This window comes from Lytechinus variegatus, chromosome 6 (assembly GCF_018143015.1).
Source record: "Lytechinus variegatus isolate NC3 chromosome 6, Lvar_3.0, whole genome shotgun sequence".
Taxonomy (NCBI): Eukaryota; Metazoa; Echinodermata; class Echinoidea; order Temnopleuroida; family Toxopneustidae; genus Lytechinus; species Lytechinus variegatus.
Genome location: NC_054745.1, coordinates 30,663,155 through 30,681,969, shown reverse-complemented (window position 1 = coordinate 30,681,969; position 18,815 = coordinate 30,663,155). Strand labels below are relative to the sequence as shown.

At 36.0% G+C, this 18,815-nt stretch overlaps 1 protein-coding gene and 1 long non-coding RNA gene across 2 annotated transcripts in view; one reads left to right on the top strand and one right to left on the bottom strand.

The window, feature by feature from the left end:
• The first annotated feature begins 12,195 nt into the window (after window positions 1–12,195).
• On the top strand, window positions 12,196–15,475 carry LOC121416596. The gene is made up of 3 exons (XR_005970210.1): window positions 12,196–12,236; window positions 15,010–15,129; window positions 15,460–15,475. It is a non-coding gene; the product is annotated as an uncharacterized LOC121416596 (long non-coding RNA).
• Window positions 15,476–15,605: 130 nt separating this feature from the next.
• Window positions 15,606–18,815, bottom strand: part of LOC121417705 (galactose-3-O-sulfotransferase 2-like) — an 11,553-nt gene continuing 8,343 nt past the window's right edge. Inside the window, exon 4 of the mRNA XM_041611438.1 lies at window positions 15,606–15,642. Coding sequence (XP_041467372.1) covers window positions 15,606–15,642 — 37 coding nt within the window. The remainder of the gene's footprint in view (window positions 15,643–18,815) is intronic.

The window sequence follows — 18,815 nt, the reverse complement described above, 5'->3', positions numbered from 1 at the left end:
TATTATCACAAACAAATTGAGTTATGATGCATACGATTCAAGGGTGTATATATATATGTATAGACAAAATACATGTTGATCTATTCTGTTAACATATAAAATATCTCGTTTATATTGAAAAAAAATGTACTCCTAAAAAAGTCGAGAAAATAAAATATATCAAAAGGGGAAATGTCTAACCCTGACTATATTTGAGTTAGGAAACAGCAAGACTAGTTTGTGATGGCTTTTCAAAAAACCAAAGAATTCAATATGACTCATACTGTCTACATGACCATATATAAATCTGTTCATAGTAATATGATAGAAAATTCCAAAAGTATATACACAGAGTGTAGAACAGAATAGTACATTTGGCTGGTTAAGAGTTGAATGTAAGTATCTAAATATGAATTTAGAGCAGCAAGGACAGAGTTAAAAAGGGGACTTTGGGGCCAAGCTCGTTAAAAATGAAAAAAAACCTTTCTAGTCATTAATTTCACAGATGGGAGAAGCTACTTTATGGGGACCTGCCTATTATCATGAATCCTACCTATGCTATTATCAACATCAGCCATTCTCTACCACGTTTAGTAAATAATGGACCAATCACATTTCCCCTACGGCTGCCTCATTAGGAAGAGAGTCGTTGAATGTTCGAGAGCCAGTATAGCCGTGCTAACGCCGTGGTAAAAATATGCAGTGCTTAGAACGTTGTATTAAATGCAATAATTGTGCTGCAGAACAATTGTTATGATTACGATTGGTTATCATGATCATTGTTGCTATTATTACTATTATTATTGTTATCATTATCATTTTTGTCTCACCTGCGAAGCAAAGTGAGACTATAGGCGCCGCTTTTCCGACGGCGACGGCGGCGGCGTCAACATGAAATCTTAACCTGAGGTTAAGTTTTTGAAATGACGTCATAACTTGGAAAGTATATGGACCTTGTTAAGAAAACTTGGCCATAAGATTAATCAAGTATTACTAAACATCCTATTAGAGTTTCATGTCACATGACCAAGGTCAAAGGTCATTTAGGGTCAATGAACTTAGACCATGTTGGAGGAATCAACATCGAAATCTTAACCTGAGGTTAAGTTTTTGAAATGACGTCATAACTTAGAAAGTATATGGACCTAGTTAATAAAACTTAAACACAAGGTTAATAAAGTATCACTAAACATCCTCCATGAGTTTCACGTCACATGACCAAGTTCAAAGGTCATTTAGGGTCAATGAACTTTGGGCGAATCGGGGGTATCTGTTGAATTACCATCATAACTTTGAAAGTTTATGGATCTGATTCATGAAACTTGTACATAAGAGTAATCAAGTATCACTGAACATCCTGTTCGAGTTTCAGGTCACATGATCAAGGTCAAAGGTCATGTAGGGTCAATGAACTTTGGCCATGTTGGGGTTTTTGTTGAATAACCATCATATCTCTGTAAGTTTATTGGTCTAGTTCATAAAAAAGTGGACATAAGAGTAACTATGTATCACTGAACATCTTGTGCGAGTTAGAGTAGTATTCAAAGTGAGCACTGCTGCTATATTGAACCGCGTGATGCAGGTGAGACGGCCAGAGGCATTCCACTTGTTTATTATTATCATCATTATTATCAATATCATCATCATCCTTGTTATTGATTATCATAATGTAATGATAATGATATAATAGTACAATGTAAATTAATAAAAATAAAGACTTTTGTTTATTCGAACTTGTATTTATTGATAGGTAATTATGGGGGCGTTCTTTCTTTTGTCACAATTGTAATTACATCGACTGGCTATTAGATAAAAGTGACGTTAAATTTTTCTGTACGCCACTGTATTTGTTGGAAAGCAAAAGATCCTTAGCAATTTCGTATGCATAACCTAAAACTGGGTTTCAACCCTTTCTTGCCTTCAGAAAGCAATTGATATCGGTTTGAACAATAAATGGCGATGTTACGCTGGTGAAAACACGACCCCCAGAAGGCTGGATTCGAATGCAGAGGTGTGGCAGGGCAAGATAACACTTCTGTTATGTCACATCGGTTCCTTAGACGTGTTGTCAAACTGTTTCTATAACATGTCTATAATCAATAAATTTAATAATAATAATACCAACATGCACATTATAGCGCATATCACTGCCAAATTCGTCTCTATGCGCTTAATTGGATATTACCCTGGTTTTAGCCCCGCAGCCTTTTACAGCATATCAAGGAATAAATTAATGCCGGGTACCCATTTACCTCACGTGGGTCGAGTGCAACACAATGTAGACACATTTTTTGCCGAAGGAAATTGTAATTTCGTTTTTAAGAAGTTTGATATATTTTCTTACTTCCAGTTTGGCTTCCGTAAGAAGCACAGTACCGTACACTCTTCATTGTCTTTTGTTGAGAAAGTCTCTCACTCAATTGATTTATTGTCCCACACTATAGGTATATTCCTGGACTTCTCCTTCGACACCATTAACCATGACATTTTACTTTATGAACTGTCGCACTATGGTGTGCGTGGGAAGGCCTTGGAGTGGTTCAGGAGTTATTTACTGAATAGGAAACAATATGTATCTTTAAACGAATATGAATCTGAACTGCGAAACACCAGTTGCGGTGTACCGCAAGGAAGTTTACTTGGCCCTCTTCTATCTGTTTTGTACATAAACGACTTCTATAGATCATCAAACTCCTTATCATTTATATTATATTATTTGATCCCAATATTTTCTTTTCACATAAAGATCCAAATATTTTAGTTGATACAGTTAATACTGAGTTATTGAATATATCGCAATGGATACATGCGCACAAACTTTCACTTAATTTACAATAAACAAATTACATTCTATTTAGCAACTCTTTAATAGATTCTTTACCTTCAGGTATAATTCTAAACAACACACCATTAAAACAGGTTTCTCATACTTTTTTTTCATACATTTTTGGGGGTCATAGTTGATAACCATCTTACATGGAAAATGCGTATGTAAAACTATATCAAGAAATATTGGTGTTATCAATAGAATGAAATTTGTTTTACCACAATCCTCATTATTTATGCTTTTTTCATCATTGATTTTGCCATACCTGAATTACGGTCTCTTGATTTGGGGGAATACCCATCAAACATTGATAGAAAAGATTTTTATACTGCAAAAGAAGGTTATCCGGATCTATTGTAATGCTCCAATACGCTCTCATACTAATTCTTTATTTTTCGAAAACAAGATTTTAAAAATTAAGGATTTATATTCATTCCAACTAGGTCAGTTTATGTATCAATACAAAAGCAATAATTTACCTATTGTTTTTCATGACATGTTTCATAAAAATGAGGGCATTCATAAATACCCAACTAGGCAATCAGATGAATTCCATTTACCGCTTTTCAGAACGTTCAAAGCCCAAAATACTTTCATTTATGAAAGCCCCAAATTTGAAGTTCACTTCATAACGACTTAAAAAAAATCCCCCTCTCTGTACACTTTTAAAAGAAAGTTAGAATCTTTCTTACTGAAATCCTATAATCACGTCTAAAAAATCATCACAGATTTATTTCTTTATTCACCTTCCCTTTTCACTTATGCCCTACTTCGCTTCTGTTTGTCTACACTCCTCTCTCTGTAGTTCTCACATTCACTCTTCACCCCCCTCTTTCCTCCCTCTCTCTCTCTCTCTCATTCATCCGCTTTCTTTCTTTAGTTTCTCATTCCTGATCTGAGTTTTTGGCGTAATTTTCGTATATTTAATATTTTCTTTTAATGATGTCTCCTTTTGGCGATCATGGTTTGTATTTTGATTTGTATATATAAAATTTATTTCTCGCTTGTCATATTTTGAGGAGCCCGCAATATACAAGCTTTGCTTTTTAGTGGGATCCTCCATTTTCACAAAGTGTAAATCAAAAATCCTTTACGCAAGATTATTTTGTATGTAACTTTCTTATAACATGTCTTTTTAAAGTTGATTTTATGACCTTGGTAGATTTTTTTATGATGTCGACTTGTTATGATTGTATTTATTTGATTTATATTTTGTTGAAAATGAAATAAATGAAATGAAATTACGCCATGATTGGGATTTAAACCCACGACCCTCTGTTTCAACGTCCGAAGACTAATCCACTGGGCCACAACGCTCCACATTTTTATAGATTGCATTCGGGTAGCACTTACCAGTAAGATAATATGTTCACGTAGACACCTTGGGGTTCTTTCTCAGGTGCATAAACATGGTTATAAACCACGAACGCCCTGAAAAAGCAAACGCTCAAGCTGCTCTAACAAAGCTTGAAGAGCCCCAAGCAAGTGCTTAAAGGGATGATCCGGGCTGAAAGTATTTATAGCTTAATAAATTGAGTAGAATTCACTTAGCAAAATGCCGAAAATTTCATCAAAATCGGATAACAAATAACAAAGTTATTGAATTTTAAAGTTTAGCAATATTTGGTGAAAACAGTCGTCATGAATATTCATTAGGTGGACTGATGATGTCACATCCCTCCAAGAACTCCAACTCCTCCAAGAACTGGAAAACTTGGATTGACAACTGATTTAGTGCATTATATATTTATTGCTGCAACTTATTTCATTAAAGGGAAACATACTATTCACACAAGTATGAAATAATGATAAAAAATATGATTTCATGTAATAACATAAAACGCAAAGTGGAGATGTGACATCATCAACCCACCTAATGAATATTCATGACGACTGTTTTCACAAAATATTGCTTAATTTTAAACTTCAATGACTTTATTGTTTGCTGTCCAAATTTGATGAAATTTTCGGCATTTTGCTCAGTATATTCTACTCTATGTATTAAGATATAAATATTTTCAGCCCGGATCATCACTTTAAACCCACAAGCAAAAGTTCTTTCTATCCGTAAGCTTTTTAGCAATTTCTTAATCGTCAAGCGAATGCTACCAGGCAGTTAGCAATTGCTTTATATTACAAACTAAAATATTTGCTCGCTCATTTTTATGCAAACGGAATCAAGCAGGTTAAACTTCGATTAAACACAGCCACGCAATATCCTAAGACTTGATGGATATATGCAGAATATATTTGAATTAAGTCTAAGCTAAATCAATTAAATCTAAACATAATAACGTTTTTATTGTACATTTTTTACGCTTCATTTATATGAAGTTCCCGTAATATATTGGATTTAAGATTTTCACATGTTTAAAGTATTAGTGCAAGGTTGTTCTTTTCGCCAAAATGCAGCAACTCAGAAAAAGGGTCTATTTTACTTAAAGGGGAATGAAACCTTTGGAAGAAGTAGGCTTGTGAGGAAACATAAAAATCAAAGAATAAGAACAAAGAAAGTTTGAGAAAAATCGGACAAATAATGAGAAAGTTATGAGCATTTGAATATTGCAATCACTAATGCTATGGAGATCCTCCCTTTGGCAATGCGACAAGGATGTGTGATGTCACATGTGAACAACTTTCCCTTTGATGGACTATAAAATACCCTCAAAATGTCTCTTTTTTGCTTTTCTTGTGTGATGCAAACTCTTTATCCATGATGCATTTTTTAAAATCTGTATTACATGCCCTCCTATAGAAAGAACACATGATCTACCGATAGATGTGATAAAAGAGGCAATGTAAGTGAAATATATATTAAAATAATGGGGAGAGTTGTACACAAGTGACATCACACATCTTTGTCGCATTGCCAATTTGAGGATCTCCATAGCATTGGTGATCGCAATATTCAAATGCTCATAACTTTCTCATTTATTTATCCGATATTTCTCAAACTTTCGTTGATCTGTTTCTTTGGTTTTTCTGTTTTTACACAAGCTATCTTGTTTTAAAGATTTCCTTCTCCTTTAAATGTTATGTTCATTGTTGTACACTTACTGGGAAGATCATGGGGGGGGGGTCTTCACTCCCATGGGACAATGGGTCAGATGCATGAAAAGTAACAATTGCTTTTGCAAGGCTTTTGCTTGATTCCGTATGCATAAAAAAGCGAACAATTGCGTTTGCTAGTAAGTTCTAGCAATCGCTAAAGGCCTGGTCACACCACCCGAGCGTTGTTGAAACGGAGAGAAAAAATCATCACCGCTCGCTACCGTTCACCATTTTCGATTTCGATTGTTTTTTTTTTCTGTTTTCGATTTTTGTTGATGTTAAGGTGCATGAAAACAATGAAAAGAAACCACTCATCACCACGGAAAAAAAAGAACATTGACTTTCAATATATTGTGTCATTTTGCAACTGTTGAATTTTGACCTTGTCCCACATTTCAAGGCACTGCACCTCCATGCGACCCATAATCATATCATGTAGGATAAAGAAAATTAAATGTTCTATCCATTGATATCAATTACACAGTAATATGTACTAACACTGAGGAGGATTTCAAAACTTCCAAACAGAATTCCAAACTTTTTTTGAGGAGTTTATATACATGTATATATATATTGAACATAATAATAATAATAATACCAACATGCTTATATAGCGCATATCACTGCTAAATGCGTCCCTATGCGCTTCATTGGATATTATTACCCTGGCTTTAGCCCCGCAGCCTTACAGCGCGGTGGTTGAAAGGGTAACAGAGGCGAACACAGGACCTATTGAAGTTGTAATAGCAGTGTAGAGGGTGAGATGGATCTTTTAGCCTGAACTTTAGCTAGTAATCTCTCGTTGTACAGAGTATCAATTTGGGGTAATTCCAGACCGATTATTTCTGGGCAATTTTCCGTGGACGTTCAAGCTTCTCTTTGTTCGATTTAGTAAGAGGTTGCTATAGAAGCAAATTACATTGAACATATTATGTTCCTTGAAATGCCACCGCGCTGTAAGGCTGCGGGGCTAAAGCCAGGGTAATAATATCCAATGAAGCGCATAGGGACGCATTTAGCAGTGATATGCGCTATATAAGCATGTTGGTATTATTATTATTATTATGTTCAATATATATATACATGTATATAAACTCCTCAAAAAAAGTTTGGAATTCTGTTTGGAAGTTTTGAAATCCTCCTCAGTGTTAGTACATATTACTGTGTAATTGATATCAATGGATAGAACATTTAATTTTCTTTATCCTACATGATATGATTATGGGTCGCATGGAGGTGCAGTGCCTTGAAATGTGGGACAAGGTCAAAATTCAACAGTTGCAAAATGACACAATATATTGAAAGTCAATGTTCTTTTTTTTCCGTGGTGATGAGTGGTTTCTTTTCATTGTTTTCATGCACCTTAACATCAACATTAAAAGCCCAAGCAATAGTCAGTGATCACTCCCATCCATTAAATAAGAAATACAAACTACTTCGTAGTGGAAGAAGGTGGGAATCAGTTAAGGCCAGAACGAGCCGTTACGGAAATTCTTTTATTCCTTTCTCAATTCGTCTTCTCAACCATTAAATAGAAAACAAGTCACCTTATTGCAGAATTACTCTTACCCTTCAATATTGCCATCTATGTCTCCTCTTTAATACAATACAAAACTGCCACAAATGTAAAGAGTAATGATAGTAGTACTAATAGTAATAATAGTAATGATAATAATGATAATAATAATAATAATAACTGCAACTATAATGATTACAATAATAGTATCGACATCATGGTCAATGTAGAGTTGTGGATTTTTTATATGTGAATTATGCTTCAAGTAATAAATAAATAAATAAAATAAAATGACCCGATACTTTTACTTATTTAACAGTTTTAGAATGATGGTAATGATAATTACACCGAATATGCCTTCTTGTTGAATGTTCGTATTTCAGCAATGATCTCGTTATACTCTTTTAATCGTCTTATGTATAAGAACGAATGTATTACGTGCATGCCAGTATTTTGTATTAATTTTGTCTCTCCTTGATTATGTATATTTGTAATTTGTATGTTTGCATGTAAACAAAATGAATTTCCATTTAGTTGGACAATAAAACATTATATAAAACATTAACATGGAATCAAACACACCTCTGCACAAGCAAACACACAACAAACAAACACAGAACAATCATTATTGTACAGAAGCAGGGGCTTGATATCAATGAATTTGTATCTCTATTGACACAAACATGACAAAGGAATCATGTTCTACAATTGACCCTTCATGACTACCTCATCCAACACTTTTGAATCCCCGGGGTGGGGGCACTCAGTATATAATGCATAGTGGGTATGTGCCGCGGAGGGGACCCCCATTTTCACACTCAAATTTCCGATCCAAGGCATAGCATTTTTGTCTTATTGAGAAAAAGAACAGAGAAAGCCGCTCCAAGGCATATAGCATTTTCTTCTTATCGTGAAAAGCGAAGAAAGAAATCCGCTCCAAAGCTTCGCATATTTTCCGTTACGCCGCTCCGGTCCCATTGATCTTCTACAATGAGCCGAAATTTTGGTGAAAAGCGGCCGCTGAGCGAGGTCCGACCATTGCCTATGTGCTAGCGCACCCGCCGCCCGTGCCGCCGGGCTAGCTGTATGCACGATGCCCTTTCCATGGGGATGCATATGCGCACTCACATGCAGGCGACTCGTTCCAAGGACCCCCGTTTTCACAAACATTTTTAGTTCCGAAGCCCGTTCCGAGGACCCTCCTTTTTACAATTAGCCCGCTCCGAGGCCCCCGTTTTTTGTCTCGCCCGCGGCACACCCCCACCACTTTTTTGGTCGAGTGCCCCCCCCCCCGGGTTTGAATCCTGCTCTTTTCTTAATTGCGTGATAACAAATATGGTATCATTTGAAAGAAAATTAAATGATCTTTTGAATAATATCACATATGCATTGTGTAAAATTGGAAGTTGGGATAAAATAATGGCCAAACTCAGATTTGCAAACTTCTTTTTCTCGTTTTGCAGCTTTTCAATTCAGACCTCATCCAACACTTTTGAATCCTGCTCTTTTAATGGTGGCATGATCCTTACAAGCATGGTATCATTTTAAAGAGAATTAAATGATCTTTTCACTAATGTAAAAAATCTATTGTGTGAAATTGGGAGTTGGGAGAAATTAATGGCCAAACACAGATTTTCAAACCTTTTTTTAGGGGTTTATATAAAATATCATTGATTTATTGATACGGCCCTGCTAGAGGTATTCGCCCCTCATTGTTTGATATCGTTGTTATCTAGATCTCTGCATGCGTGATTGACGACGAAGAAATCTTCAGAAGGTTGTAGAATCTCATTTGCGCCTTTAATCAATAATGAATAGATTTTCATACTTCTGAAAAGACAGATTCGAACCGATGGGACGATTTTTCTCTGACTCTTTCTTTTTCTCTCTCTCTCGCGATATATTCTATAACGATAAACAAACTTTCTGCGTGTTTGATATAGATGAAGACAAAAGAGACGAATGACATTATTTTTTGCGATATTACTATCGAATTTTCGGTTACAGCCCGAGAGACCCTTATAAAAATCGCCAATGGTATTTGAATGGTGCCGAATGGTAGTTGAATGGTAATCTGAATGGTAAATGGTACGCGAATGGTATTTAAGTGGTGTTTCAATGGTAAGTTCTTAATGGTAATTGGTAGTTTATTTAATGGTAAATGGTATACCATATACCGAATGGTGTTTCAGTGGTATGTGACTAATGATATGATTGGTATGATGAATGGTATACCATTTACCCAATGGTGTCTCAGTGGTATGTGCTTGTAATGGTATGATTGGTATGATGAATAGTATACCATACATCCAATGGTGTCTCAGTGGTATACAATGGTGTCTCAGTGGTATTCAATGGTGTCTCAGTAGTATGTGCCTGTAATGGTATGATTGGTATGATCAATGGTATACCATACACCAATGGTGTCTCAGTGGTATACAATGGTGCTCAGTAGTATATGCCTCTAATGGTATGACTGGTATAATGGATGGTATACCATGCACCAATGGTGTCTCAGTGGTATACAATGGTGTCTCAGTGGTATTCAATGGTGTCTCAGTAGTATGTGTCTTTGATGGTATGACTGCATGGTATACCATGATATACCCAATGGTGTCTCAGTGGTATACAATGGTGTCTCAGTGGTATTCAATGGTGTCTCAGTGGTATGTGCTTGTAATGGTATGATTGGTATGATGAATAGTATACCATACATCCAATGGTGTCTCAGTGGTATACAATGGTATCTCAGTGGTATTCAATAGTGTCTCAGTAGTATATGCCTCTAATGGTATGACCGGTATAATGAATGGTATACCATGCACCAATGGTGTATTAGTGGTATACAATGGTGTCTCAGTGGTATTCAATGGTGTCTCAGTAGTATGTGCCTCTAATGGTATGACTGCATGGTATACCATTATATACCCAATGGTGTCTCAGTGGTATACAATGGTGTCTCAGTGGTATTCAATGGTGTCTCAGTGGTATTCAATGGTGTCTCAGTAGTATGTGCCTCTATAATGGTATGATTGGTATCAATATGGTGTCTTAGTAGTATGTGCCTAGTGGTATATAATATAATCATGTTGGATAATTGTAAAGCTATAGTGGCTTAGTGGTGTTTGCCTAATGAATGCCATTTGTGTTAATGCTGAATGATATGCCCAATTGCATTACCCATTAACATAATTCCGAAGATTTAAAGAAAATATATCAAAGATTAAAAGGTATTTAGAGTTAATTAAATATTTGACCTGTGACTTTTATGCGAGCAGCTTCCCCAAATCAAGTGTATAATCGCTCATGATTGTAAACATGGTCTCGATATCTTGCATTCTTTTGAATTGTCTTTGTCCTTATTAAGTATAAGGTCAATATGTGTTTAAATATTATTGATCCAGTGGTTATGATACAATATTATAAATTTGTTATATTTTACTATTGTACATAAATTTAAATCTGATGCAATGGGTGCATGCAAAAATAAAATCAATCGGTCAATGAAATCTTTTTTGATAAAAAGGGTTTTAATTTTTAATTAATAAGTTTTATTCTATTTTTATAATCATTTTGCTTGTTTATGGCCGCTTTTTATGAAAAGAAATATATATTTAGTGTTCCAAGAAGATATTTGCAATCAATCCCAAAATTCGATCAGATGCAAATTTACAGGTGATGATACATTAAGTTTATCTAGAACATATCAATTTGGATTTTTTTATGGATCAGTTGCAAGTTTGCAATGAAAAGTATGACTCTCATGATTTTGGAGTCTGAAATTGATTTGCGTTCGATTGCTTCGATTGCAAGTTTCTTGCAATGCCCCATATTTTGCTAAAAATGAATTCACTGTTGGTTGTCTTGGTCCCCCAACCTCTATCAAATTCCCATCCGCAAACCCTGATTTGGTCTGTCTGCAACGTCAAAAGCCCCATCTGACCCATTTGTACGCTATTATAGCTGCTTCCAATCATGAATTATTTCACCCTTTTTTTACAAATGATATTTCCAAAATTCTAATTCTATTTTAGGCTCTAAATATTCTTTCCCACTTGTGGACGGCGTTTATAAAGAGGAGAGCTATTCTATAGGCCGGCATTACTTGATTGAAATGATTTATCCACATGGTCTTGCTCCCTCACCCCTATCAAAATTCCCTGCCGCCATACAGGGTATAGTACAATGTAACAGAAAAGAAATCTACTGAATGAAATCTCAATTTCAATCATTACAAAAGCAAATTAAAAGGGAAGAGGAGTGAGTAAAAAATATATATATATAAAGGGGAAAAAACAAGAAAAGAAAAAAGGCAAAGAAGAAAAGAAAGATTAACAGAAAAGAAAAAAAGACAACGAAAATAAAAAAGAAAATAACATAGAGAACAGGAAAAAAAAGTGAAGGGATCAAAAACTTTTTTTCATAGATTCCAAGCTTAGATCCAAGGAAAACAGTGGCATGCACTCACGCCATCATGGTTTCCAACCCAGAACCAATCGAGAGGAAAAAGACACCCCTGATTTGGTTTTAATTCACCCCCCCCCCACCCATATCGGGATGTGTATTTATCTTGGCGAAGAAGTCCCCCCCCCCATATTTTGTCATAATTTATCCCCCCCCCCCATATGCTTTGGCGAGAGGGGCCGCTTGGCTGCTTGCCAGGTAGCTCTATTATACGTGTTGTTCTCGCACTACGCACGCGCGAACGTCTAACCGCCAAGTGCAATATTTGAAAAAGAAAACTCGATCTACCGGTACTACCGTTTTGCTGTTGATAAGTCCGTCGATAATTCATCAAAAACTAAAGGAACACGGGTCAGATTCGGACAGCGACTTCAAAGTCATTTGTAGAAGGCTATAACAGTAAGTTCTATAACAATTTTCTTTGATTTATTTCTCAAATTGTCTCAAAATGTTAGATGTCGTTGTACTGCCACGACATGCACGACCACTGCACTGCCACCGGCACTGCCCCGTTGGCGCTGGCCGCTGCTCTACGGGCCGGGACGTGGCTTTGACGATAGGGAGTGCTTATGGTTTATGCTTTGTATTGGCAGAGTTAAGACCGGCGAGCATTGAATAGTAATTCGCTCATATTGCCTGATGTTTATTGTCAATGTTTTACAAAAACCATCTCTGAATACATTGAATTCGTGAATGAATGATTTGTTAATGCTAATGTCAAGACTGTCAAAGTTTTAATTGTGAATAAATAGACCGTTACTGCACACGTTAATTTACTGAAATTGAAAACTTGCCGACAAATATTGCTTTGAAATTAGGCCTATAATTTGTTGTTGTTGTTGTTGATAGATGTTGGTAAATGAGATAAAATGGAGGTGAAACATGGTAAGGGTCCTAAAGTTTAAAAAATGATAAAGGCTACGCAGGTCTATAATAACTTTGCTACACTGTACACACCACTCATTGCACATACTATTTCAATGGTAAAATGTGCACTTTGTGTGTGGAACTGTGACTGGACGGAGTGACAAACGATTCCTATTCAATTTTTCTACAGAGGCTGCAATAAATATGCAGAGAAAACTGGCGCTAATGCAGTTTTGCACCGGCCGATTACCAGCATACCTCATCACCAAAACTTGTTCCCAAATGTCATGACAGGTCTCTCAGTCACATTTCGATGTTAATATACCCACCGTTTTTCAAAATATTGGGAATGGCTGTATTTAGTCTTCGATCTCGACGTCGTTGATCTAATCCGTAGACATCACTTCGCGGATCTCTCGGATTCGCCGTAATATTTATATGGACTGAAGTTAGCAACCAAATCATGCTAACATGTGGCAAACAAACTGCCAGCATGCCGCATGCGAATCTTTTGATCGCATAACTTCGGTCCATATCAACATGACGGCGAATCCAAGCGATCCGCAATATTTTGAAAAATGGTGGGCATATTGTGTATTGATCTCAAAATGTGTGTAGACAATTCTGGTGGGGAGTTTTGCTTGAAGTTGCATGCACAACGAACAATTGTCCATAGACTGTGTACAACGGATAGATCGTCTCCGCACAGCGATTCGAAGACCGCTGATTGGTCAATAGCGCAGATCACGTCATGACCACGTGGTCCCAAAAATAATTCCTTTGGACTGCGTGCGGAAGTATCGATAACGATATCCGGTCATGTTGTGTACACGGTAAATGGTCTTGGTTCGTGATCGGATCGCTCCGGTATCGATCGAAAATTATCGAAACTGCAATTTCATGCATATTCACGCGACGCTCCAAAACCCGGAAGCCAATTGACTTTATGCACGTTGCGATAGACTCTACAAATTCCAAGGAACACGATGACATATAGACGCTAATTCGTAAGATTTTGACGGAAAAGCAAGAAGTATTCAAAATTCGCTTACCTGTGCGGTATCGGTGAGAAAATAGATCCTCCGAGAATACCTTTCATAATTCATATAAAATATAGGAAAATTGAAATTCTAGGTCGATTTTGGTACGAGGTGATAGGGAATTGCACACTTGTTTTGGTGGAATTCTGTGTGGGGAAACAAAAGGCTTGCACTGCGCATGCTTACTATATTTTCATTCATAAATTGGTTCTCGGCAGTGGCTGGATGACGTCATGTAATAAGCAAAAATGTACACGACCGCTACGTTCACGCTCCGCTATCCGTTGTACACAATTGTTCACTGTGAGTTGGCTGGTGTGAAACTGCATTAGTGCCGGAGGGTATTCTTAGATCCTTTCATGGGGCTAGGCATATCAATTCTTAAAGTAAATTTTATCCTCTTTTAAAGTTAAGTTTGTCCTGTGATCACATTTTATCTGTTTTTATTTATTTACTGATCAAAACTTGCCTAAAAAACGTCTGGAGTTCATCCACTGGCATATGATTGTCCATGAACGGATCCATGATTTCTCAAAGGGGGTAGTGGGGCACATTTTCCCAAGGAAACTTTAAATAACAAGCAAACCAAAAAGGAGATCCTCTTGTATGAGACAATATTTTTAATATAAATATTTGCTGTAACTTTCGAAGGGGGGGGGGGAGAACATTTGTGTAAGAAAGCCACATTTTTATCAAACACATCAACTATTGCTCTCAAGGTGGGGGCACAGGTCAAATGTGCCCACTTGGATCTGCTTCTGCGATTGTCAATACCAGAAAAATGGAATTTATGTCATCGATTACCCTCTTGAAAATTGCTGCTCTAGAAATTTGATTTCAGATGACATAGCTGGAATACTCCCCAGGGAGTGGAGGATGTGCACATATTGTGTGCGGGAATGACTGATTGAATCCGATGACCGGGGTAATAATATATCTGTAAAGCGCTTAGAAACGTCGTTCCGATGGATTAAGCGCTATATAAAAGCGGATTATTATTATTATTATTATTATAGCTATTACTAGTATAAAGCATGCACAGTTATAATACAGCCTTGTCTGAACTACGCTGAAATACTATCACATTTCCTTATTTTTATCCTAAATTCTGGGCTGGTAATCAGAGGTCCATGAAAAATATCTTTAACATTAAAGTTCTAAGATCATTATTTTTCTATTACTATATTAGTATTCTATTTTTGTTTGTATCTGCACATACATGCAGATTTTACAACACTTAAATTGATTTTATTTCATTTTCAAAGTTTGGACGACGGATACACTGGATGATAAGGTAGATGATCCAGCCTTATCTTGGAATGACACGACGGGTGTTGAACACAGAAAACGTACCGTGTACAAGAAACAATTGGAGTTTATGAAAGGTAGGTGTGTAAGAATTTTCTTCAGTAGAAAAAAATGCAAAGCTTCATGAGATAAAACATTGGGGCAACCTCCCATTATATAATAGGTTATTGTCTACCCATCTATGGTTAAACATAAATTTATTTATCATATTTTACAAAATGTTTTGTTGATATTTGTTAATTGGTATCATTCAATTGAATGGTAGAGTATACTGCAAATTTCTCAATATATAAAAAAATATATGAACTTCTAAAGAAAGCTTACACACATGACAAGCATTCATATTTTGAACCCTTAGCTAATATACTGTCCTTTGCATTGTTTTCATCCAATATTTCTTATTACAGCTTCAAGGAATTAATCCTGCCGGGTACCCATTCATTTCATCTGGGTCTAGTGATGCAGTGTGGATGAAATTCGGGCTGAAGGAAAACACACCATGGCTAGGACTCAAATTCACGACCCTCTGTTTGAAAGGTGAGAGTCAGAACCACTAGACAACGACGTTCCCAGCTGATGTCATATCCCCACTTGTTCTTTTGTATTTTATTACAAGAAGTCGCGCTAATTTACATTTTGTCCTCCGAGAACTATAAAAAATGGAGTGAAAATTTATTTCAAAGACATGTCCACCCTAACAAAAAAGTTGATTTGATTAAAAAGAGAAAAATCAAACATAAAAATCGGATGAAAAATAAGGAAGGTATGACATTTTTAAGTTTCGCTCAATTTCACTTAATAGTTACATGCACATCCAGGTCGGTATGCAAATGAGGGAACTGATGACATCACTCATTCACTTTTCTTTGTTTTTTTAAATATGAAATATTATAATTTTCTCCTCATTGTCCTATGAAATAAAGTTTTATTTTTATTTTTTATTGTCAAATCTGTAAAAAAATTGAAATATTGTACAATTCAAACAATGAAAACCAAAACAAAAAGTGAGGGTCTTATTTTGCATCCGATTTAGATGAAATATTTTGCATGATGCTTGCCTGATTTTCTCTGTTGATTCAAAACAATCTTTTCTGTGGTGGACTAGACCTTTAATGTGAAGATATGCATTGCTGGAAATAATGATATGATACTTGGGACATATCATACACACATGTATGAAAATATGAAATAATTATTTCATTTTATAGAATAAGCCTAACAAATATTCCTGACGATCGTGTGTACATTGGGTTAATTTTTTACCAAAATGTTGTGAAATTTCAAATTCAATAACTTTTTTATTATCAGATTTTAATGAAATTTTCAGCATGATCCTTTTCTGATTCATTCTCTCCCTACCAAAATCTCCCCTTTTCTCATGCTTTCTTTCTATGGTCCCCTTCATTCTCCTTATAACTATGTTATATGTAAAGTGTAACCGGTCGTCCAACCAATTTGATTGAAGGGCTAGAGGTACTCGAGACTGAAAGCTATGTGATATAATTCAAAGTGTACATCAGACAAACAAAAAACACTGAAAATCTCATCCAAATTTGTTTAGGATTAACAAAGTTTTGACGAATTAAAGTTGTTATTTTTTGCTAAAACTGTTCTCTGCAAGTCCTCATGAATATACAAGATCACAATTTATATATTTTTTGTATTATATGAATTTAAATTTTGTCCAAGCTCGGTTGTAAAAAATTACGATTGACTACTGATTTACTGTGTAAGACAATATAACACAACAAAAACAAAAAACCGTATTTTGCGCGATGCAATTTATCAATAAACCGCATCGCGTCTGTTTCTACAGGAAAGTTATCAGAGATTCTGGATACTTAGGCGGGTAATACCTTTTAACAATTCTATGTAGAAACATGCCATTGATATATCTTTTTAGGTGAAAAGAAAAAAGAGACCAATTTGGGAGTACTATTTTCCCCCCTTTTGGGGATATTTCATTTCTTCTAGGTGTGGTACCCTTTATTCATTTGGCCATGTGAAGGCTATCACACATTTTGAGTTTAACCTTCGAAATTTGGTGTTCATTAGTTTGTTGTCCAAACTCTGTCTTACATGTAAATTTGTTTATAGGAAGATTAACATAATATTTATGTGGAGTGCAATCATTGATCTCTTGTGGAGTCGCACAGTCACATGTATTCATAATATGGTGCTTTTATGCCATACCTGTCAATAATCTTTTGTACTTGAACTTATTAGTAAAAAAATGTTTATTAATGTCGTTGAAAGCAATTACACACAACAGATTTAACATCAAGTTTATTGTATTACAAGTATCAGGTTTGTATGCAGAACAGTGGTTTTGCCAAGTACTCAATCCATGTAAAAAGCAATATGAGAGAACAGGTTTATTCTTGGAAATGTTAGCCTTCATTTGTTGTGTTTTTCAATCAAAATCTGTCTTGATGCATGTTTACTTTTAGATAACAAGATTGACAGAGTATAGATATCAACGAGTAGCTAAGTCATATATATTAATAACTTATGTGCTTTAATTATAAAGTCTATACTTGTGAATACTCTGTGCCATTTATGCTGTACTTAAACTTCTTATAGTAAAAACATTTATTGACGTTCTTGAAATATGTAACTGTTTTCATTTTTTTTCTTGTGTATACTTAGTCCATTATTAAGCCTACCACCAACCCCAGAGATATGCTGTTCACCAAGGTCTACCATTCACTGTACTTTATTGGCCTACTATACATTGCACATCGTTGTTCTACTGTCTACCATTCAGTGTAAACCATTGGTCTACCATTGAATTTGTGGTCTATAGTGTATGACCAATGGTGTTATTTGAATGGTTGACTAATAGTATAGTGTGTATGACAGTGTTGTATGGTAAATGGTAGGTCAATGGTGTACGGTGTATGGTAAGCCAATGGTGTATGGTAAGCCTATGGTGTACGGTGAATAGTAGTTCAATGGTGTATGGTAGGCCAATGGTGTACTGTAAATGGTAGGTCAATGGTATACGGTGTATGGTAGAATGGTGTAAAGTGAATGGTCAATCAATGGTGAATGGTGTGTGGTGTACGACGAATGGTAGTTGAATGGTGTATGGTGAGCAGTGAATGGTACACGAATGGTGTACGGCGAATGGTACGCGAATGGTGTACAGTGAATGGTGTACGATGAATGGTACGCGGATGGTGAATTGTACACGAATGGTGAATGGTACACGAATGGTGAATGGTACACGAATGGTGTATGTTGAATGGTAGGCGAATGGTGTATGGTGAATGGTGTAAGGTAATTGGTAGGCCAATGGTGTCCAGTGAATGGTGGCTGAATGGTAAATGGTAGGCCAGTGAATGGTGGCTGAATGGTGAATGGTGGTCAATGGTAAACCTGTCTATAGTGGCCATATGGTAGATCAATGGTGAATGGTGTTTGATCAATGGTATATGAATGGTAAATGGTGCTCATGAATATGGTAATAGTAAGGTCCGAATTATTTAAATTAGTTTGAATGGTATACCATTGAGGCTTGAATGGTATACCATTGGTGTATGTTGCGTGCTGTGCGAATGGTATTCCAATGGTATATCAATGGTGTATGATAAATGGTAGTCAATGGTATACCATTAAATTTCTTTATAAGGGGACTGCGGGTCCGATAGTCCGCGGGTCCGATAGACCGCGGGTCCGATAGTCCGCGGTGTGTGTAAAATTATGATCAGGATGTAGTGAGATCCAATGTCATCAAGAGGTCAAAAGACCAATGATACGA